Source organism: Chelonia mydas, chromosome 2 (genome assembly GCF_015237465.2).
Source record: "Chelonia mydas isolate rCheMyd1 chromosome 2, rCheMyd1.pri.v2, whole genome shotgun sequence".
NCBI classification, from domain to species: domain Eukaryota; kingdom Metazoa; phylum Chordata; order Testudines; family Cheloniidae; genus Chelonia; species Chelonia mydas.
The window spans coordinates 155125378-155149487 of NC_057850.1; the positions used below are offsets into that span (position 1 = coordinate 155125378).

Below are 24110 nucleotides of genomic sequence, written 5' to 3' on the forward strand. Positions count from 1 at the left end.
GTGTTAAATTTTGATAAGATAGTGTACAATATCTCAGCCAAAACAAGAAACAAAAACTCTGAATGTTCATTTGCAAGCTATCTGCTTCCGACTTAAGTTCTGGCATAAGATCATGTGAAGATCATCTAATATGTCAAAAACACCCTCAACCTGATTTCAGAGTGAATGGATTTCCTCTACCCTTGCTGACCATCTTGTTGTGCTTTGGCATTTTAATGTAATGCTAAAATGCTCTTTCAGCACATTCCAACAACTAGGAGAAGCAGAAAACAGGGCATGCAATCTTTGAACAATTAAAAAAAATAGAACAACTTGGGGAACAATCATGGCAGCAGTTTCTCCAACAAGATTCAGTCTTGCGCATGGGACAAAAGATGGTGTATTGATTTACCTGCTGAATTCAGTTTTGAACACCTCTGTATGCTACAGCCATGTTAGTTCCGTTGTCTTAGCTTTGTCCCTTGCAATCAGCCATATCCAAACTATCTATCTTTTTTCAGGTTTCGGAGGGGTAGTCGTGTTAGTCTGTATCAGTAAAAACAATGAGGCGTCCTTGTGGCATCTTAGAGACTAACACATTTATTTGGGCATAAGCTTCATGGGATGAAGTGGGTTATATCCCACAAAACCTTATGCCCAAATAAATTTGTTAGTCTCTAAGGTGCCACAAGTCTACTTTTTGTTCTATCTTTTTTCAGCTTCCCTAAAATAACCGCCAGAATACCTTCCCCTGTTGTGGTGTGGATATCAATAAAATCTACAAAGCTCTCAATAACCTTCACTCCGTATTTCAAAACCTGAATATACCTTACAACTGAGATATTTGTTCCATCAGGAGAGATCTGGAGTGCAATCAAACATAACAGAAAAGTATTGAGCTTTCCTAACTTTGTTGAAAACAGTCTGCCATACTTTTCTTGCGATCCTATGGAAAAATTCATTTGGAATTTGATTTGATAAGTATGTCACCTTTGCAGTGCCAATCTTATTAGCTTCCACATGATCACACAACACACCATCGTACCTTGCAGGCAATTCAAGTAAACTCAAAAAAATTACCATTACAAGGACTGTCTAATTTCTCATCTGCACCTCTCAAAGGTAAACACCTCTCACCTAAGTACAGCAAAATATCCAAAAGAGAGCACATCTCTGTACCAGATAGCAGGTTTCCATATCTTTGACAATTGTTCCAATCATTCTGCATGTTACATCCAGTGAGCAATCACCTCCAGGCATTCCTTTGAATATTTGTGTTGGCATACTCATACGCTGAAGTGGAAAAAGTTAGTGAACCCAGTTTTACAGTTCATAAAGGAAGATGAGGAATTTGGCTGGAAAAGCAAACAAGTGAAACAGAACAGAGGCAAGAGTCATAGTATACATCAACCAGGATTGCTGGCATAACTCCCCAGTAGGAGTGTTGACAAAGAACCACAATTGTAATGCTTGCCTTCCTTTGTATTTGCTAGGCAAAAAGTCTTGTTCTAAATTAACAATGGGACCATTTTTCTAAATTAACAGTGGGACCAAAAAACAGTGAACAGAATCTGTTACTTGTGGTCAAGTAGCTGGATGTACCTGGTCAAAGTCAAAATTCTGCCTCAGGCTTTCAATAATCAAACTTCTTTCAGTGCCCACATCCATAACAATTGTACCAGCAATCAATAGGAAACTTTCTGTCCTGGAATCAGACTCCAGGACCCAACAAGCCAGATAAACCCAAATCAACATCCTCGCTCACTAAGGAAAGCTCAGAAGTACGAGTAACAGAACCATCTGCAGATTGTTCACCAGGAACATGGTCAAACTTTGCACGTTTCAAGAAACTTTGTAGGCCACTTACAATTTTCTGATCTTTTTCAAGAGCCTTCTGTACCTTACATTTTTGAGCACCACTCATTTAGTCATTCAACGCAGAAATCAAGATTGACTGTAAGAATTTACCCACCAGGCTCTTCAGAATTAATTGCTAGCTTTGAAATAACTGTGGTAGTGAGTGAAAGATCTAATACCTCTGATACTCTGAGAGAAATCGGGTAAAAAATCATATTAGAGCTCAGAGGTATATCCTGTGCTTAGTGGGGGCCAGGGGCGTGGAAAGTGGGAGGGCTATGCCCTCACTTTTTGACAAAAGAAAGCACCATAGGGGTGGGCGAGTCCAGGGAGGGCAGTGCCAGCCCCTGCTCACCTGGGGCCGCCCCATCTTCTATCTGTATCTCGTGGGCAGGCTCCATGTGTGGCTGCAGTTCCCAGCCTGGCTCTGCAGGCAACAGGTGAGTCCCGTTCCAGGCAGAGGGAGCCTGGCTGGGGGTGGGTGGGGCAACCTGCTGCAGTGTTGGGAGTGGAGGAGGGGAGCCCATGGGCACAGTTTGATGGGCAGCAGGGGGGCATTGCCCCCCCACAAACAGAGGCAAGGCATGTTGTGTCTGGGGTGCATGCAGAGTCACTGCCACTCCCCCCTCCCCCCGATTGCTGTGAGCATAGCGCTGCTCTGCCTGTGCAGGGGGGTTCTGTCCTGCACCTCTCCTCCCACTCCACAGGTTTCTGCCTTGCTCAGTCTCTCACCCTGGCATCCGGGTTGCTGCCTCTTGAAGGGATGTGGTGGGGGAAAAGAAGAGGATGAGGGAATGGGATGGGAGCTGAAGGGGATGGTGGGGGGAAGGACTGAAGCAGGGAGGGAGAAACTCAAAGCTATCAGGGGAAACCTTCCTGGCAGTGCGATCTCTGCCTTAGGCTGTGGAATAGTCTCCCAAAAGAAGGGCTAGAAGAAACCTTAAGTCTTGGGATTTTTAAAAGGAGACTGGACAAAACATGCTGTAAGGAACAGCCCTGCACTGGCAGGGAGATAGACTGAGCCGAGATGATCACAGAGGGCTTTTCTCCTTTAACTTCTATAATTCCATCCCACTATTCTGGGAGTACAAATTTTGGAACTAAAGGCCTGATGCCTGGATCCTATTGCACTGGGATTGTGGATTAATGCCCTGACATGCAACTCCTAGTGGGCCAAGAGTGCAGATCCCACTGTTAGTACAGCTGTTTGCAGGTGCCCTTGTGTTTAGCTGAACCTTTGCACTCAATCCCTCAGTGTATCCCCTCTATAGTGAGAGTGTGCATTCTGACATTGCTATCCTGCTGTGTGGATCCCAGGGTGCGTGCACTGTGAATTTTTGGCACGCATATGCGGCTATATCTGTCTCATTATGCTAGTTCCCTTGTGTAATGATGACATTATGCTAGGAATATGAATCCTGAAAATAGTGCCCTGGTGTGATGGTCACTCTGGGTTGTCAGTGTGAACCCTCCATTTTTGTATGCAGTGTTGTTGTAGCCCTGTTGGTCCCAGGATATTAGAGAGACAAGATGGGTGAGGTAATATCTTTTATTGGACTAACTCTGGTTGGTGAGAAAGACAAACTTTCGAGCCACACAGAGTTCTCCTTACTTCTGTTAGTGAGAGAGCTAAGCTTCTGAGCTTACAGAGAGCTCTTCTTCAGGTCTGTAAGTTTGAATGCTTGTCTCTCTCACCAGGAGAAGCTGTTCCACCTTGTCTCTGTAATGTGAATCCTGTCATTATGTCCCTGTTGGGTGCCATAGACTGAGAGCATGAATCTTGCCACTAGAGGAGTGTAAATCTTAATGCTAGTAGCCTGCTGTTTAGTGTTATATCAATAAAATAAAAACCAGCAGGATCTTATTAAAGGGAAAAAGGCAAAATACCACATTTATTGTGAATACAAAAAGAATCATAGTAAGCAGTTAGTTATAGCTATAAAATTCCATTCAATCTCATATTTATTCACACATTCATTCATACACACACACACACACAGGTTCTGCAAGGTTGTTATCATAGTTACCAGCCTTAGAGTTGCTCATGCCAAGCCACTGGCCAGGACATGAGGAGGGAACAGGGCCTTGTCAGATGCTCATCTGATGCTCCTGGAAGTTGGTTTGCAGAATCAGACCCCAAAATTCTCACTTTCTAGAGTCCATTTTTATAGGAATTTCTTCCTAGGCCAGTCTATGGGAATTGCTTCATCATGCTGTTGCTGAATCAATCAGCAGATGGCACATTCCTGACGGCTCTGTGCTGCTAGATGTTATCTTGTTCTTTGGTTCTCCCATTCTTGAGGCTGTTGGGTGGATTCCAGTCTGCCCTCCGGGGGTCCTCTGGTTATTTCCACTTGACGCCTTCTTCAGCCGATGGACACTGCGTTCTTAGGCTGGCACCTCCCTGATCATTCAGTTATTATCCACACCAAGCATCCATCCACATACATCCTCTATCTCTATTTTAATCACAATTGTTAACAAAGCGAGATGAATACAACAAAAGGGTGGAGAGTCTCTGGGCACTGTTTCTATTGTTACAGAGTATTGCTTTGAGTCTCTCTCTGTGTGAGTAGTTGTTGTTACAAAGAATTGCTTTGAGAACAGACTCTGTCTTAGAATGTACGAACACAGTTAGCAGCTTGCAAGTTTCACACATAGAGGGAGAGAGACAGTACCAAAAACCAAGAGACCTCTTAATTAGACCTCTGGAATTTAAACTATGGGGAATCAAACTCATTTGTGATTTTAATACAGAACTTCTTTAATATGATCCAACATAATATCTTACTTCACTCTGAGCCTGGGAGTTTTAATTTTAGCATGTGTATCCTCATGCCAATCCATGAAGGCAGTGGAGTTTGGAAATAAGGTGACAACAGGGCCAGCCTTACAGGGGTGTGCCTTGGGCAGATGGCCACTGTAGTCAAGAGGCAAGGAGTGGGATGGGCCTGGGATGCGAGGCCATGGAAGGGAGCTCGGGGCAATGGGAGGAGTCAGTGGGGCCCAGAGGCAATGCGGGGATTTCTTTGCCACTTTGGTCTTGCCCACCCCCCACTTTTACAAAGGTTCTAGCACCCTTGGTAAGTGGATTGCAGATCCAGTTGCATGGGCAAGAGGGAGCATACTTTTTTTTACTTCTTGCTCATTTCACCCATCATGGGGCTCTAGCTTTCTCCATTCAGTGTCCAAAACAGTGCATTCAGGACAACATTTAGTGACCAAAATGGAATTCAGGACCCCATTTAGTGCTCTCAATGGTGTATTCAGGACCTCGCTTAGTGCCCTGAACTGTGCATTCAGAGCCCCATTTAATGCTGTGTAGATGTAATTGATATCCACACCAGAACAGGGGAAGTCTTTCTGGGGATGGGAGTGCAGTGAGATTCAGTGGGGTATGGAGTCAGATGGGATGGGGGATCTCTCTGGAACTGGGGGTGGAATAACAGTGGTTATCGGAGCAGCAGGGTCACTGAATCCCTGGGACCTGTACCAGAGCTGTTGCCTCTGCCCTCCTGTGTCCACTGCTCCCCATCCCTCCCTGCTGGCCTGGCTGGAGCCTGTCTCTACAAGGTGCTGCGTGGCTGGTGGGAGAGAGTCCCTGCATCCTGCAGTTTCTTCCAGCCCCAGCACCTAGGTTGTGCTGACCACCTCCAGAACTGCTACCACTGCCCCTCCCCAGGGCTGCTGCAGCTCCCAGGATGGATGAAATGAGTGAGAAGTAAAAAAAAAAAAAAAAAAGCATGCTCCCTCACCCCTCCAAACCACCCCCCCCAAACAAACAAAAAACCCAGGGTCTTTAAGGGTCCTTGATGGGTGCAGACAGGTTTCCACAGGAACCGTTTAAATCATACTTCGCACAACCCTAATTTTGGCTGCCTCATTGGGTGGCCACCTTGAGACACCTTGGCCTTTCAGAAGTGCTGTGTACTGCTGTCTATGAGAGTTGTATGGGTATTTGGCATCTATGAAAACAAGCCCAGGGAGTTTCAAGTTAGAATCCAAATTAATTGGTTCTGCAATCCAACCAAAAACGGAAGCTGTAACCTGAACTCTAACATTCATGAATATCCCTTTAAAATTTTATACTGCTTTACACTCAGTGACTGTTACCACCCTTTACCAACCTTAACCTCCATGTGGTAGAAAATGGTAATACTCATTGAGCAGCAAATATGGCTCTGCGGACTGAGCGTTCACCAGTACATGTGATCATCACTAAAAAGCGCCAACAGCTTCCTGGGCAAAGGAGCATTTAGGGTATGGTAGTGTTTGCCCTGAGAGCAGGTAATGTCTCTCAAATTTGGGTGGATCAGGCTCAGAAGCTTTGGATGACAGCTGATGTAAGAGAAGGTAAATTCCAAATGAAAATGACACAGAGTCAGCAAAATAAGGCAATGGTCAGAGGGCTACTTATCTCCTAGGTTCTTCATGTATCATGGATTCTTTGCAATCAAGTCATTTAAAACATGCTACCACATGTGGGGTAACCAACATGCCATCTTCCAGGCATCCGGAACAAAGTAGCAAAGAACAGGAAATTGGAACCTGGAACATAGGTTCATTTACAGGTAAGTCAGGAGAGGTAGTTGAGGTAATGGCTAGAAGGAAAATACTGAGGATACAATGGAATGACTCTGTCAGGAGACGTTTGAAGAGAAAACGATTGGTATTCCGGGATCTATGATCCGTGCTATGGATCTGAAGGAGTGGCAAAGAATTGTGGCTACCTCCGACTCTGTGTAAACTGGGAAACGTGTTGAGAAAGAAAGAAAAGAAGACTGCTGTACATTTTAAAATTATCAGCACCCACTACAAACATATTGGCTCTAAATATAATCATAGCGCTTTGTTTAATTACAACCTAATTTTTCCACATACAGCCTAAATAAAAGTGGTAGTGATAGAGGTAGTGTGCGAAGTTTGGGTTCTCGAGGGATTTCAGTAAAAAGTCTCCAAAAAGTTTTCAGTCTCAAAACATTTTTTTAAGGGCCCATTTTTAATTAATTTGAATTCAAACTTATTGTAATGAACTAACTGGCTTATTTGTGGGTACTCTCTCTCCACCCTAACTGAGCTGGAGGAAAAGGATGTAGTCAATGGAGGGCACTGTGTTACACAGTTCAGCATCCAGACTGTTGAAGGTTGCATAACTCGCAGCTTACAGAAATAGAAAGTAATATCCTGGGATGAGAGGGGACCAGGTTCAGAAGAGAGATAAAGGTTGAATAAATTCTGTGGTCCATTGCAGCTCAAATCCTCCTATGAACCATCACTGATAATGCAAAATCCCTGGTGGAACCTATGGCTCTAAAAGCATGATCCTCTACTGCCTAAGCTAAAACTAGTTCTGTTATCTCAAAAGCTGCAGTCAATTCATACATCTGTACAGTAGAACCCCAATTTTATTAATTGGGGATTGAGTAGTTCATAAAATTGAACTTTTCAAAAGTACAGTAGATAGGATGTATAAATTATAGTGTGGTGCACCGCAACACTTTCTTCTTGTCTTTTAAACCACTGCAAAGTGATCTCCAAGGCATTGAATGCACTGGAACGTAAAGGGATGTTGATTTGTTCTTTCTAAACATCACTTTCATCATGTGATTTTTTTTTCCATTAAGAAAACTGGTTCCTAGGACTGGTCATTCATTAGATAGTGGAGGAAGATGGTCAGTCACACTGTAAGTGCAGTTATATGCACATTAATAGCAGGCATGAGACAACTGCCTGAAAGTTGGTTGTGGTTGTGGCAGGAAGGCTTGGTAGCAGACAGCCTGATAGCTGGGTCTGAGAGATGGGCAGGGAATAGCCTGTTGCTGGCAGAGGCCCAGCTGTAGGATATAGCACAGTATCCTTGCAAGTGTAAAGGGACTGTTTCCCCCTTCCTAACATTCAGTGGGGGTGTTTTAGTTGCTAGCTCCGAGTACTAAAAAGGGAAGGGTCTATGGAAAATCAGGACCTTGAGACTGATAGTCCCCAGGAACAATGGGGAGAGGCCAATGGTCAAGGTCAGCCTGAATGATAGGGCGGGCAGGCTAATCAGGGAGTCAGGAGGCCAGGGAGGTCCCGTCCTCCGTGTGAGCTGGAATTGCCTGGGTCAGACAGAGTGGGGCCGAGCTAAGGAGAAAGCAGGGGCCCAAGCTGAGCTGGGGAGCAGAGCTGTGCCAGATCCAGAGAGAGCAGACCCTGTCCTGGGAGCAGAGCTGCAGCCCCAAAGCCAGAGGCACAGCCCAGAGAGAGCAGACTTGCCCTGGGAAGAAAGCTGCAGCAACCAGAGCCAGAGGGTCCAGAAAAGCAGCCCAGGAAGCAGGTCAGTGCTGGGAGCAGAGTCACAGAAGCAGCCTGCAGAGCAGACCTGTCCTGGGAGCAGAACTGTAGCAACCAGAGGCAGAAGGGCCAAAGAAGCAGCTCAGGGAGCTGGAGGCAGAGCAGCGGAGACCGGAGAGTAGTGGAGCTGCGGCTGGAGCAGTCCAGAGCTGGGTGCGGTGAGCAGCTGGGGAGAGCGAGGGGGACCCTGGGCAGCGGGCCCAGCACAGGGAGACGCCTCAGCCAAGAGGCTCTGCAGGCCAGGCTTGGATCATAACCCCGAAAGGGCGGGGGCAACACTGGGAAGAAGGGTCCTACCACTTAGAGCCTGAGAAGCAGGGTCCTACCACCAGAGCGAGTGTCCAACCCACAGCATCCCTGCAGCACGGCCAGGGCATGAGAAGAAGGCCTGGGACTTACAAGGAACAGACTGTGAACTGCCCGGACATTCCAGAGACACTGTTTGTGATGTTCCCTGCCACAGAGTGGGGTGATGTGTTTCCTTTAACCTTTCCCATTTTTCCTTATTCTATTTAAAATTAATTGTTGATTAAATAACTTGCATTTGCTTTAACTTGGATGTAATGGTCAGTGGGTCAGAGAAGTGCCCAGTGCAGAGAGAGTACCCCGGAGTGGGGACACCCTAGCCCCTGTCCTAGGTGACCACAGCAGGGTTGGGGGTCGAGCCCCCCAGGAATCCTGGGCCCAGCCTTGTTGGGGTTACGAGGACTCTGCCAGACAGGAGAGTGGAAGGGGAGCCCTCAAGGGCAAGGAGGCCACTGGGTAAAGGAGGTGGGAGCGAGGACTCAGATCCTTTCGCTAGCCCACTTCACCGGGGTAGTGCAGAAGCCAGGAAAGTTCCCCACAATAGCGGGACTATTCCCCCGCTTATACAAGCAAGGAGGTTTGGGGGCAAATGCATGTACAGGGTGCGTGAGGTAATATCTTTTATTGGACCAACTTCTGTTGGTGAGAGAGACAAGGTTTCAAGTTTACACAGAGTTCTTCTTTAGATCTTCTTCTTTAAATGTAGCCAGGAATTGTGGGAATGCAATCAATGTGTGTTATAACTGTGCTAGGGTGGATGTGGGACAAAACTTAAATCACATCAGTTAGTCTGGATGCACTGAACTGTTTCTGCTTCAACCAATTTAATTACAATTGATTTGGGACTTGAAAACTCCAGTTGAGTCTTCCTGAATAAACGGGATCTGTACTTTTTACATGTGTATACAGAAATAAAAGGTTTCAGAGTAGCAGCCATGTTAGTCTGTATCGGCAAAAAGAAAAGGAGGACTTGTGGCACCTTAGAGACTAACACATTTATTTGAGCATAAGCTTTCGTCAGGTACAGCTACAGCTCACGAAAGCTTATGCTCAAATAAATTTGTTAGTCTCTAAGATGCCACAAGGACTCCTTTTCTTTTTACAGAAATAAAAGAATCTTAACGTCTCACCCCACTTTTCTAGCCGCATTTAATAATAAAGGAGGAAAAATTTCACCCCTGCCTAGTCGCTCACCTTTAAATCCATGTGAGAGAACCTATGCTCTAGGCTGTAAATGTACAAGAAACTACATCTCCCACCATCCCCTGCTTCACCAATCACCGCCACTAGGAAAGCACTACCGTCAGGCTTCCCCCCCTCCCCCACCCACAAGCGCGCGCATTTCCCGGCTTCCTCGGCACTCCCTCCTCTGACGAACTTACGCTCCCAGCATCACACTCGCCTGGGGAAGGGGGAGGAAGAGGGACTACATTTCCCAGCATCCTCTGCGAGCCATTCTTCTGCGGGGAGGGAGGACAGACTACATTTCCCAGCATCCCCGGCGGCTCACGTAGCAGGCAGCGGACGCTGGACCTATGTCGCTCTCCCCTGGCTATAGCGGCGGTTAACGGCGTGGAGGGGGCGTGAAGCGGTGGCGGCTATGGACGAGAGCGGAGACTCCGCGGCGAGTCCCCGCGTCCCGGCTCCTCCTGGCTCCCCGCTGCAGGGACGAAGGCGGCCAGGCTCCCCCTCGGCTGCCGGTGCGGGCGGCGGCGGTAGCCGCCAGTCTCCGGAGCGGAGCCCTGCGGGGGCCCCCGGGCCGGCGGAGGGCGCGGCGCCGCGGCTGCTGCTGCTGCCGCCGCCACCGCCGGCGGCGGCGGTGGTGTCGTCGCTGCCGCGGCTGGAGAAGCCCATCAAGCAGGCCTTCTACAACACCGGGGCGCTGCTCTTCGCCGGGCTGTGCTGCGGCGCCGCCGTGCTGGTCTACTTCATCCTGGAGGCCTTCCTGCGGCCGCTGCTCTGGGCCGTGCTCTGCGGCACCTTCCTGCACCCCTTCAAGAGCTCGCTCACCGCGCTGGGCCGCCGCTGGCTCGGCCGCCTGCACCGCTCCCGCACCCCGGTGCTGCTGGCCGCCCTGCTGCTGCCCCTCTGCTTCGCCAACTACGGCGCCGAGGCGCTGGGCCAGCAGGTGCTGCGCAGGCGGCGCCTCCTGCTGCTGCTGGGCGCTGGCGGCCCCCTGCTCTACGGGCTCTACTGCCTCGGCAGCTCCCTGGGAGTCCAGGTGCTGCTGGCCCAGACCGGACTCCTGATCTGCCAGGGGCTCGACTTCTTCAGCAGCCTGTGGGTGAGTCTGGGGGCTAGGGTGGGCTTGGCCTCGTCTCTGTCGCCGAGGGGCTCGCGCAGGTGTGCGCGGAGAGGCGCGGTCTGCCGCTGAGCATCACCCCGGCGGCTCAGCATCTCTCCCCAGCCCCGCCCTGGGGCTCCCAGGCATGGCTTTCAGAGGGCTTGGTGCCAGCCTCCTCCTCAGCATCTCAGTCGCAGGGAGAGGCTTAGCCCGGCGCACCGTGGGACAGCCTTCAGATGGCTTGATAAACAGGGTGGGATTCACAACAGTGAAATCAGTGGGAGGTAGGCATGGAAGTCCCTTGGTGGGGCTTACGGTAGGAGTCAGGTGCCTAAATAAACACATTGATTTTATTGGGGAGTTAAGAGTCTAAACACTTGTGGGGTCCCAGCCTTAAAGCTCAACCTGGAATGACTGAAAGGGGACCAGAACCAGCCTCAATATGAAATCACTTGGTATTGCTTGGAAAGGCATGGGGAAGGCTAGCGTCACTTTCACTTCACCTGTGTCTGCTCTAGAAACTTTTTCTGATCAATATACCCTAGTGGTATGATTTTGTTTTTGCAATATTTTTGTACTGGCAAAAGCCCTAGTCTAGATGCAATTATAACAACTTAAATGTGCTTTTGCCAGTTTATTTTGCTTACTGAACTGGTGGTGTAAGGTATAGCTAGGGTTCTACTAAATTCAGGTCCATTTTGGTCAATTTCATAGTTTTAGGACTTTAAAAATTGTAAATTTCATGATTTCAGCTATTTAAATCTGAAATTTCACTGTGTTGTAATTGTAGGGGCGCTGACACAAAAAGGAAGTGTGAGGGGGTGTCACAAAGTTATTGTAGCGGGCTTGTTGTACTGCTACCCTTACCTCTGTGCTGCTGCCAGCGATGGTGCTGCCTTCAGATTTGGACAGTTGGAGAGCGGCAGCTGCTGGCTGGGAGCCCAGCTCGGAAGGCAGAGCTGCCTCCAGTAGCAGCGCAGAAGTTAGGATGGCATGGTATGGTATTGCGACCCTGACTTCTGCGCTGTTGCCGGCAGGGCGCTGCCTTCAGAGCCGGGCGCCCCAGTTTGAGAAACGTTTGTCTGTCCCGTGAAATCTGTAGAGTATAGGGTAAAAACACACCCAAGACAAGATTTCACGGTTCGTGACATATTTTTCATGGCCGTGAATTTGGTATGGCCATAGATAAGTGGCATCTACATTAGGATGATTTGTTGATAGAGACCTACCTTAAATGTCACAGGAATACCATGTTGCACAGCCACTGCTAACCACACTTCTAGCTACCTGGATGCCGGATGGGCATTGTGGTAGGGAGTAGTGGGATGCTTAAGGGACAGCATGGTGCTTTTAATAAAAAATCATATTGCCCTACAAAGAATATTCCTTATTGACAGAAATCTTTAATTTATGTGGTGGTTTTCCTCCTAGAGAATCTGCAAGCCCTTCCCAAAAACTCTTCCTAATATGTGTGCACAGCTTTTACTCTAGGACATTGCAGAATATGCTGCACAACATTGGCAGGAAAAGGAAATTTAAGGGACACTGAAGTGAACTCTACTGCGACACAGAATGCCATGGAATATCTTGCGCTCACCTAGAGCGGATGTGACTTTGAAAGTCTCATTCAGAGGAAATATATTAAATGTCTTTAAATGTTTGACTTGAGGCTCAAGAGTGTGCTATTTAACAGTTTATGTAAAAATGAACCTCACATTTGTTGCATAGATAAAGGAACTGGGGGTGCAGGAGCACCCTGTGGCTTGAAGCGTTTTCCGTCATATACAGGGTTTTCAGTTTGGCTTAATGGCTCTCAGTACCACCACTATGCAAGTTGTCCAGCACCCCTGATTTGTTGCAATAGCGTATGTGCTATATCCCAGTATTTTAGCCATATACCAATTTCACATTACTTTCTGATTAGTTGTTCTTCCAATTCTAAACTGTTGCACAAAGATGTTCTGTAATCTTAAATAGCTACTCTGTTCTACCCCAGTCTATTTTACCACAGAGACAAGTTGGGTGAGGTAATATCTTTTATTGGTGAAAGAGACAAAACCTTTGAGCTACAGAGAGCTCTTTTTTTCAGGTTTTGTATTTTTACCACATTTGATTGGAAGAGGTGATCCCTCTGTCTCTGTTCTTTGTAATTTATATCAAAGGTGCTTAGACTGTTAATAGGCACCCTTTTTACTATTTTAAATATAAATTTATATAGCTGTCCCAATCCTGCAAACACTTAAGCATGTATGTAACTTTACTTACGTGAATGAAGTTACGTACATCTTTATGATCTGTCAGTCTGTAAAGTGCTTTGGGATGAAAGGCACTGTAAATATAAGGTGGTATTGGTTATTACAAAATATTTTGTGTTGTCAATCCAAAGAGTTAAGAAGTAAGCTATTTCTTTTGTACATTCATGTTTTGAGGGAAATCTAGACCCTTGTCCTGCAGTGGCATCTGTGTGGGTGTTATCCCCTTAGAGTCAGTGGAGTTCTGAGAAGGCGGCATTGCAAACCAGGCCCATACAGCTGAATTTTGTTTTAGGGAGTTGAGTGTATGAATACCTTAACTTTTCCCCCTTTTTGTGGGGAATGTTGTGTTGGATATGGAAAAATTATAGAGTAATGATCTCTTCTCTTGCCTTTAATGAACTTTTTTGTTAGTCAATATAATCCATGAGTTTGTTACAAATATATAGGCTTCTGTAATAGGAACCTAGAATTTGCCATACTAGGGAAAACCAATGATTCATCAGGTCCAGTATTCTGCCTCTTTCGCTGTCTGAAACTGGAAGCTTCAGAGGAATATGACACCCATAGTTCTCTTCTCCTCCTCCTCCTGCCTTTCTCCATTCACACCTACCCAATTATTTATTGTTTCATATAGATAGATAGTCTTCCTATCCTCAGGCTGATCAGGGCATAAACTTAAGTAGCACTTGTAACCATGTTTGCTCAAATGTTTTAAAAAGTATTAGGGGCAGGGGGGAAAATCAGAAATCTTAAGATGCTTTTCCCTGAAATTTTCTAGGTTTGGCCTCTGGTCATGGGTGAATTGTTTTTGTTTGAGCAAAAACAGTTCATTATTGAATGCAAGTTGTTCAGATACTTTTTGCTGTACTTAAAGACTTGTTTTAAACAGCTGAAGCATCTTAAAAACGTGAGGAAGAAAGCTGAAATTTGGGACAGTGTCTCTAAGTTCAGTATTTTATGGTTAGAGTCCTAGTAAAAATTGGTTGTGATTTGGCTAAACTACAGTTAGGGCACTCAAGTATAATTACATTATACAACCATGGAAATTACTATGCACTTCAGAAACTAATCTTTCATTTTAAAGCTGAAATTTGGATGAAAAATGCATCACACTCTCCTCAAGTTTGAATGAAATTATTTTACCTACATTTGAAATTAAATACGCTTTAGGCACTTCTTTGAGCTTTCATGCAAATTAACTTCTGTGTTTTAAATGTAAAATGAGCATTTGCAGTAAACCAAGGGAAACACCCTGCTTAATTCAATGAGGAATCTGACTGTGCATGCAAGCCCCATTTTATTTTCGATCAACTTAAGTTGCTTAGGATAAGAGCATTGAGGTTGTAAATATGGTGCTGTGAAAACTCAGGAAAAAGCAAAATTAAGTTGGTAAACTTCTCAACTTGCCAACTCCACTTCTTTTTAGCCAATCTTTTCCCCTTTTATCTCAGTTCCTTGAGCTGGGGTATCTGTCTATAATGTCTTGATTTCCTTTCCTTCTGTCTGGCCTCCATCCTCTTCATTCCATTGAAATTTCTCTTGTAAAAGTCACTTATCTTTAAGTCTAAATATTAATCATGATATTAAGTCTTTTTTTCAGTCTGCTGCTTTGGACAGCACACTGTCCATATCTTGAGACAGAGGTTTAAACTTCTATCACATTTTACTTTGTACTTCCATTTTGCAGCCCTTCTCCCATTCAGCCCTGGCTCAATGCTGTCACCCCACTAGCTCCTGAGCCTGCAACCCAGCTGTCTCCCCACACTAACCCTTCTGAACCTCCCCCCCGCCCTCCCCCCGCAGCCCTGTGTGCTCCACTCTGTGTGTCTTAATCTAGCTCTGTGGGCACAGTGCTGTGATGAATGCTGCTGGCTGTTCTGATGCCAGAGCAGCCTCTGATGGGTGACAAGCAGAATTGCAGCACTTCTCAGGCAGAATGTATTTTCTGCAGGGGGGGAAATAATTCTGTGCTGGACATGATTTCTGCATATGCACAGTGGTGTTAGATTTCCCCCAGGAGTAAATAGAAAAACAGCTGAAAGCAAAGACTTGAACTTGAAGTCACAAGTTTTTGCTGACATTGCAAATTGCTGACTGAAGGCAGAGATAATTGAAGCCCCTTGTGCTGGATACACTTCCTCCGACAGATTTAAACTCTGTTTCACTAGTAGATGGTGCAACTAACAGAATTTGCACTGACATAAATGCAAAACCATTGGTGAAACATGAGATGTTACCCCCATAATTGGTACTTAAAGTATCACTGGAGGGCAGGGAGAAATGGATTTTTTTATTTCTTCCAAGAAAACTACAGCACATTGTGATCAAGTTCCTGAAGGTGTTATTGAAGAATGCAGAGAGAAGTATGGCAAAAGAGGTCTTTGTCATTTGTTCAGACAATGAAAATAAATGGGTAGTCATGGGTTGGACCCCCCTTTTGGGGTGCAACCAGATGTGCTGAGGTCCCACTGAGCCTGCTGTCCTACCAGCCTGGGTTTCCCTTACTACTCTGTACTGCTGTGACAGGCTCTCAAGCCTCTTTCCAGCACACACACAGGCAGGGACACACCCAGCTGTAGAATCTCAGAGTCTACGATTAGCTCTCTGCAGAGTTTCTGAAGCTTAGAGTTCCAGTTATTTCTCTTTACAGGCTAATCAGTACATCTCAACCTGGACTCGGCCCTTGCTTTTTCCCTGGCTTAGTTCCTTTGTCTCTTCACGTGCTTTCAGCAGTCTTCCTTCTTGGGTGGGGAGGCAATGGACAAGAGCCCTGATTGATTCACTTCCCAGCCTTAAATAGGATTTACATAAGTCGGGAATCCTTTGTTTCCAGTGGAAAAATACCAGGAGTGTCCAAGGTGGTACCCCATACTAGGTGACATCATCATGTGACCTTGCAGTGTTAAAGCCACCATGAGACAAGGCTTATTTGTAATGTCCACAGGAAGTCTAGGAAGATGAGATCAGCATCTTCAAAGACCTAATTTATTGTCTAGCCTAATGGCCCATTCAGACTGATTGCCTACTCTTTGGTGAACGTTCCCCAGGTACATACACAATTGTAATTGTTACATAGGCTATATTCCTAACGTCAGATACAGAACCGACACATGAATACAAATTGGATAATCACATTCAGCAAATCCATAACCTTTCCAGTGATACCTCACATGACCCATCTCGCATAACATACCTTAGTTATGCCATATTCATATGACAACAATATTTTTATGAAGAATATGGGGTGCAGCATCACATGGGGGAAGAAAGAAAACTTTGTCTGTTGGAACCATCCTAAAATTCTGACACGCAAGCATTCAGCTCACTATGTAAACCTCACTGAGAGAGAAATAACACATGCCATCCTAAAGTAGGATGGAAGTTTAGTCATCTGCAGTTACCCTCAAGTTGGTTCATAGAAAAAAGGGGCTTGAGGATTCATCTTCCTACTGAAACTGAGTGGAAAAACTCAAGAAAATTGTCTCTGTTACATGCAGCTACCACAGTAATTTATAGTGAGTATGAGTAGATCAAAATATAGCATGATTTCACACAAAGGAATCTACATAACACACCGAACTTTTTTTTTTAAATGAAATAGGATTTCAGAGGGACTACCGTTGCAGTCTGTATGAAAACTGGTTTGATATAATTACCAAAAGAACTACCAAAGAACAAAACCAAAAAAACAATTTAGAGAAGCTATTGATTTTATCCATTATTTAACCAACTTGACTGATTCCAGCTACGCAGGTGATAGATGGAGCCCAGGAGTAAAATATTTAAAAGGGCTTTAGTCTAATTTTCAGAAGTGATTTAGGCACTTAGGAGCCTGAAGTCTCATTGAAGGTCAGTGGGATGTGGGCTTCAAGGTCATTTATATGCTTTTTAATCCCAGAACAGGAAATAGACTGAAACTTGGCTGCTAGTGTGTAATTGTGACTGATACTTCTCTTCCAGTATTTAAAACTGAAGATCCAGATTTCTTCCCAAAATCTGTCTGAAGCAAATTATCACAATGAGTTGCATCAAAATGGTAGAAAGATAATTATGGAAGGTGGGGCAGTTTAAATTTTAAACACTGACAATTTCTAAGACGTGCCCTCCTGTCCAGTCAACACGGCATCAGTTGATTGTGACTTTAACAAACTGAGACTTGCTTGGCCAAAATTTCCTTGAGTAGGTACTCAAGTTTATTAAAGAAAAAAAGCAAGCTCAAGTGATAAGCATATTGGTATCAATGGTGATAGAGCAAAGTAGACCTTGCTAGCTGGTAGACTGGGGATTTGATTATTGTATTTTTGTCTTTTTTGTTTACAGAATTGAAAACTTTCGTTTTGAACAATAAATATACTTGGTTATGTCATTAACACATTTATCGTTCAGCAGTGAGACCCCTGGCATGTATTCAGTTTAATAAAACCTGTTTTTAGGTTATGTTAGGGATGAGCACTTATTCTCCTGCCTTTGCCCAAGGAAATTCTTTAGCTGTTTTCCGTCAACCTGGTACAGCCTTGTTAATTAGTGTATGCGTGTGTGCCCCAGAATCTGAAATGTACAGGTATATAGATTAACCCAGTTATATCTACACACCTTTGTCAATCAGGCCCATGACATTAATAGACATTATAATGTAGGATAATTTGTTTAAAGCGGGCTTCAGAAGTCCACTTGAGGGATGTGAATAGTGTGGAATTTGTGTCCATGCTAGGATTGTAACAATCCATCGTGGGAACTAGAATTTTCACAAAAGGAGATGTTGATGATCTTTCTCTTCCAAGTCTCTCCCTTATCACCCTCCCACCAAACTATAGTCTCCATATTTTAATATCAGTAGTCTTACGTTTCTAATGTGATGGATGTGCCCTCTCACCTCTACCGCAGCGGCCCCTGAGCTGGGGCTGGGAAGGGGTGGGGTCTCTCCTCCACCCCAGCTGCAGCCCTGGAGCTGGGGAAAGTCACCTCTTTCTCTGGCCGCTGCAGCCCTGCACATCCCAAATTTCCCCCCACCCCCTCTTCTCACCCCACAGCCCCCTTCCACCTGCTCCTTATTCCCCCCAAGGCCACCACCTCACCTTACATGTGTGTCTTCTCCAGAGTCCAGGCACCTAATTAGTGAAGCCACCCCTGCGCAGTTCCCCTAATTAGGTGGGTGATCCTTCATTCTCTTGTGTGCGGCCACCCAGGCGTGCAGCTTAGAGTGAACTATCCACAGACCACCTGAATGAAGCTCACGGACCACTGATGGTCCGTGGACCACAGTTTGAGAACCTCTGCGATAGACAGCTCTCGAAGGTGCAGGAGTTCATATAAAAAACCCTAACAGTTGACTAATATGTATCTGTATATATTGATGTATGTGCAGTACATATGTATGCTCATAAGTATCTTCTTCTTTTAAAGATATGGACCTTGGTTGTCGGTTATCTGTTGACCATTTCATTCAAGTGGAATGCAAGCACTGAGCGTTACTTAAGAGCAATCTCCATTCCTGTCTGGATAATACTGCTCTTCCACTTAGGTGGGTAACACATCATTGTGTTTATGTATAAAATGTAGTTCGGAAGTCTAACAAAGAACAACCTTCGGCTAAATTCTCAACTGAGATCCAGCTCCTTTGCCCTCCTCAGGTGGCAGAAAGGATCTGGATTCTTACTGCAAATAGCCAGCAGAGAATTTCTCTTGGTGCAGGAGAACTCGTCGCTGGTGTAAAGTTTGCTGGAGGTAGCTTTTATCCTGCTATCCATCTGGAGGAGTGAACAGGGAGGGGACATGGAGGAACTCTGTAGCACTGCCTGCCTTTTTTTTTCACTGGTTTAAGTTAGAGCAGCTGCTCTAATGCTGGTTGGGGCTAGGTGCTGATTGGCCCTCAGAATCAAGGATCAGAAACCAGCTCCTTGACACCACTTTTTTTCCTCAGAGCTTGGCCACAGGAGAGAATTTGGCCCCTTATCAGTAACTTTTTTACTTTTTTTTTTAATAGAGAATCTCAGTAACAAAGATTAAAGATCTAAAAGACAAATGGCAGAATTAACATGAAAATAAACTCTTCCTCCTACAGCCAGTCTGAGCATATTGATAATATCAAGGATGTTTGTTTAATTTTTTTTTACTAAGATTGTGTTTGTATTTCTGTTTTTCTAATAGCATAACTGTGTGGTAGTTAATACATTAATAATAAGCAAATATCCTTAAAAGAGCTCATACATCACTCCTTCATGTTTTACTGAGGCAGCATCTCTTGTGAACTCTTGCACAAATTTGCCCATACGTACACTATTTTAAGATCTCATGTAATGGCTTTGTGGGTTAGTTTTCAGCCAAACAAAACTTGGTCTTCAAATCCTGAAGCATTAGACCCACCTTCCCCCCTCCCAAAAAAAAGAGCAAGCAAGAAAACTCCTTGGTCTCATTCTATATAGAAGTTCTACTAAAAGGAAGTTTCTTTCTTTAGTTATTCTGAAATGTAAGTTTTATTTTAAAAAATAACTTTAAAATTATATATCCAATATAATGTAATACTAATTTAATAAAAATTAGCTAATAGGTATTAGAATGAGTATTGAGAAATGTAAATGTCCGATAAGAATTAAAAGAAATGCATAAAATGTCTAAATATTTTTTAGATGTAGAAAAATTTCTCACACTTTTGTGATATTAGACACTGATATCTATCTATAATTGCTAGGTTCCGGTTGTTGCTGCCTTCTTCAGTATGGCTGCGTTACACTAACATTTTTGTTGAATGTGAGGTTCATTAAATTCTGAAAAACTTTGCTGAAAAATCTTATTATTTTCAGCATCTGTCGCTGGCTCCTGGAGGATTCCAGTATTTGTGGTTATAGTTTTTCTGATGACTGTGGGCATGTTGCATGAGCAACGGAGCGGAAAGGAGTCTTCTGGTAAGAAATAAGTCACTTTTCTTCCGCTGTCAACCAAGGTAAAATTATGGAAAATAGAGGACTTGAAATCTTAAAACTGCTTGGGTTACTCATGAGTTTATATTAATATCCTATGGCTTTTGTATGTGTACTCTTTATTATGGAGAAAGTAGGAGTTCTTGCTAATTAAAAATATCATGGATTATGCGTCCTTACACCAAAGTCTGATTGGTTCTATCTAAGAAAATATTTTGCAGTATACTAATGTTAGGTTTCTGTAGTGACTCTATAGTTAAAGCAGAATCCAGATTGTTATTCTAAACGGCAATTTCTGTTCCACCTCTAACTTCTCATTAGTATGACTGGTATGCTTGCAACCTGGGTTGCTTATACGAAGACATGAGGAGAATACTTTCGCAGAAACGGGGCAATACAGGATTAAAGATGTTTGTTTCTTACTAATTCAAATACTCTAATTTTAATGTTTTCCCAGCACAAATGTTTGTTTTTGGAAATCCAGTCATGGGACAAAGGCATTTGTCAGTGGGTAGATTTAAATCCGAGGAGACTTTCTAGGGAAGTATTATTTAGGAGTCTTAGACCTGGTCTATACTATGGGGGGGATTGAGCTAAGTACTTAGATCTACTTACTGCGGTGTTTTCACTGTGGTAGGTCGACTGCTGACACTCCCCCGTCTACTCTGTCTATGCTTCTCGCTCCAGTGGAGTACCAGAGTCGATGGAAGAGTGCTTGGTGGTCGATTTATTGCGTCTTCACTAGATGTGATAAATCGACCCCCCCCCCCCCCGCTGGATCAATCACTCCAGAGGTAGGTGTAGACATGCCCTTATTCTTATACTGAGGCCAGAGAGAGTAGGATGGGATCAGTCTGAACAAACCGGTTTCATTACATTGGGCAGTGTCATACATGTTAGTCCCTATGCTCTGATTCCAGAGGACTAAAAATCTTCCAGGATCAAAGATATAAAAGTATGGCACTGAAGACGAGAACTTAAGCTTGCAGAGGAAATGTGGAAAGGAGAGAGGAATTCCCTGAGCTGTGATGGGAAAGAGAACCTGGAGGAAAGACAAAGAATCTTGAGAAGTAAAGAAAACACTTCCCTGTTTCACTCATTTTAATGCATCCTGACCCCCATGGAGGGGATCCCAGAAAACAAAGAATCCTTGCCCTCCAATTGGTTGTCCCTGGGAAGTATGCATTAGTCTCAGGGAGTAAAGAACTTGTTCTGCACTCCCATCATGTCCTGTTGCTCTGCAGCAGGGTGCACTAGGGCAAGGGTTCTCAACTTTTTTCTTTCTGAGGCCTCCCCCAACATGCTGTAAGAACTCCATGCCCCACCAGTGGCACAACTGGTTTTCTGCATATAAAAGCCAGGGCCTGTGTTAGGTGGTAGCAAGCAGGGCAGTTGCCTGGGGCCCCATGCCACAGGGGCGCCCGTGAAGCTAAACTGCTCAGGCTTTGGCTTCAGCCCTGGGTGGTGGGGCTCAAGGTCTCGGGCTTCAGCTCCGTGCGGTGGGGCTTCAGCTTTCTGACCTGGGCCCCAGTGAGTCTAATGCTGGGCCTGTTTGGCGGACCCCCTGAAACCTGCTTGAAGGCTGCCACCCCCCCACCCCGCGGCTCAAACCTCTGAGAACAACCACCCTAGGGAATAAAAACAAAAATCACAGTAGGCCATTCATAGTTAAAATAATTTTAAGAACCTAAGAAAATTCTAAACGTTTGTTAAATTAAAGTTAAGGTTGAGCTACATATTGGTAAATTGAAGATTAAAACGTTTCAATACTTGTGTAAAAAGAAAAGGAGTACTTGTGGCACCTTAGAGACTAACCAAGTTATTTGAGCATAAGCTTTCGTGAGCTACAGCTCACTTCATCGGTTGCATGTGTAACTTGTGTAGTTACGCTGGGGTATGCAAGAAGCATTGGAAACCCAGGAAATTCACAGTTAAGATTAAATTTAAAAGAAATTACTAGTTGTACCAAAATAGTTCACTGGAATACACGGTTAAAGTATGTCAATAACTTTAACTGCACCTGTAATCATGCTGGAGGTGGGGAGACTGAGGGTTTCTCTTCTGAGGGTTTGAATCTAAGCATACCAGTTTGCTGTGAAGTTATGTGCCACCTGGATGAAGCTACAGCACAACGTAAGTCCCTGTGTGGTTTTAAGTAGTAGCATGCCAAGCTGCACTCCAGAACGTCTTATATTGTGCCATTGCAGTGCACTCACAGGATGTTGCTGTGTGGCAAACTGGTGTACTGTAGATTCACACTCTGTGTTAGAATCATAGAATATTAGGGTTGGAAGAGACCTCAGGAGGTCATCTAGTCCAGTCCTCTGCTCAAAGCAGGACCAACACCAACTAAATCATCCCAGCCAGGGCCTTAAAAACCTCTAACGAGGGAGATTCCACCATCTCCCTAAGTAACCCATTCCAGTGCTTCACCGCCCTCCTAGTGAAATAAGTTTTGCTGTGCAGTAACTTAGAGACCGTTTTACTAATCCTTAAGTTTCTCATTAGTAACCACAAATGCTTAGAATTCTTCCACTCAACATTTTTCATTAAGATCCAAGAGTAGATGTCAATTGAGATTAAACTGGTTTCTCCTACTGTGAATTCCACTGGATGAGAGTCATCCCTCATGTATACCAGTTGTACCAAAATAGTTCCTTGTTTCTAGGAACAGAGAGCTCCTCATGTTGGCTGCAATGATTAATCATTGAAGATACAGTACATGGTCCAATTTACATTGGACCACGTACTATATCTTGGTCAGTACTCAAGCAGTCCTAAAAACAGTTAGAATATGGATTTATTGCACCTTCTGACACAGTTTTCCCTGAAACTGGTGGTCTTGCTCACTAAACTTTATTACCAACCATAGAGGTTTCAGGTTAATCAGATTGCCTGCCACTTGGAACAGTTTTGGTGAGCTGATTTCACAGATGTTATGGCTGACAAGAAGAGAGATCACTTCCTAGGTAGTCCTGGAGGAATACTGTGCCAAAAAATTAAATTCTACACACAATCTTGTAAAATTCTGCATATTTTATTTGTTAAAATAATGCAATATAATCAAAACAGTTTCAGTTATTTTGGTAATTTATTTCAGAATACCTGTCAGCAAGTATGTCTGTAACAATACAGACAACAAAAAATTCATGAAATGTTTTTTAGCAAATAGATTCCTTACTAGTAACTTTGAGTAAATACGTTTCTGTTTACAATAGTTTAAATGAATTTCCTGTACCCCTCAGAAGCAGCGCAAAGGCTGCGGGGTGAGGGGGGATCAGGGGTAATGGAGGAGCTGAAGGAGAGGGAAGTAATTGCTGGGAAGGAAGCAGGGAGTGAACCTGGAGGGTTGTTAGATGTGTGTGGGAGAAGTATGGTACAGGTTTTTTTTTTTTTTATGGGGAGGGGGATGGAGGGATTGTTGGAGTGTCTCCCCCATGCACTAGTTGAACCCCTGTCCTCTGTCAGGCACATCTGTCCCTGTATCCATGTGTTCTTGTACCCTCTCCCCTGTCCACATTTGGCTCTGCACCCTCACTCAGAAGGCCCTGCACCCCCACTTCCATTCAGCCCCTGCCCCAGTCTGTCCCCCACACTAGCCCTTCTGAACCCCAGTCTGTGACCTCCCCAGCAGCCCTATGTGGCACATGCTGTCGGTCCTCTTTCTCCCCCCCCTCCTCCCCCCAATATTCCATGCCTCCTTATCTGGACACGTGGGCAGGGCGCTGTTAGGAATGCAGTGTCTTCTGCTCCCTCTCCCAGCCCTGTGGCTGACAGCTCCCGAGTGGGAGCAGCTTCCCTCTGTTCTGGTGCCACAGCAGCCCCTAGTGGGTGAAAGGTGGAATTGCAGCACCTTTCAAGCAGAATGTATTTTATGTGGAGGGAAAAATAATTCTGCAGGGGACATGAATTTCCTCAGGAGTATCCTAGACCACAGCCATGGCATAAAATGCATACATTTTCTTGAGAGACTAAATTTTGAAAAGTGCTCAGTGATAGATGTGTGATGGGTTGGACCCCTTAAGGTGCCACCTGATCTGGAATATGACTGAGCCCGCCTGTTCTGCCAACCAGGGCACCCTTTTTACCTGTCTTGCTGAGCCAGGCTATCGAGCCAGGCTATCAAGCCTCCTCCAGCACACACACAGAGGCAGGGCCACATCCAACTGCAGAACGACACAG

General features: G+C 44.9%; 1 protein-coding gene across 6 annotated transcripts in view; it reads left to right on the forward strand.

Annotated features, from left to right (window-relative positions):
- Positions 1-9930: 9930 nt before the first annotated feature.
- Positions 9931-24110, forward strand: part of TMEM245 (transmembrane protein 245) — a 122614-nt gene continuing 108434 nt past the window's right edge. For 3 of the 6 annotated variants that reach the window (XM_037889912.2, XM_037889916.2, XM_043540422.1), the window contains exons 1-3: positions 9935-10756; positions 18415-18532; positions 19812-19913. In XM_037889912.2, coding sequence (XP_037745840.1) covers positions 10073-10756; positions 18415-18532; positions 19812-19913 — 904 coding nt within the window. In that variant the 5' untranslated portion in view covers positions 9935-10072. Of the gene's footprint in view, positions 10757-18414; positions 18533-19811; positions 19914-24110 lie in introns of all 6 variants that reach the window. The other 3 variants (XM_037889913.2, XM_043540421.1, XM_037889914.2) reach the window with 3 other exon arrangements.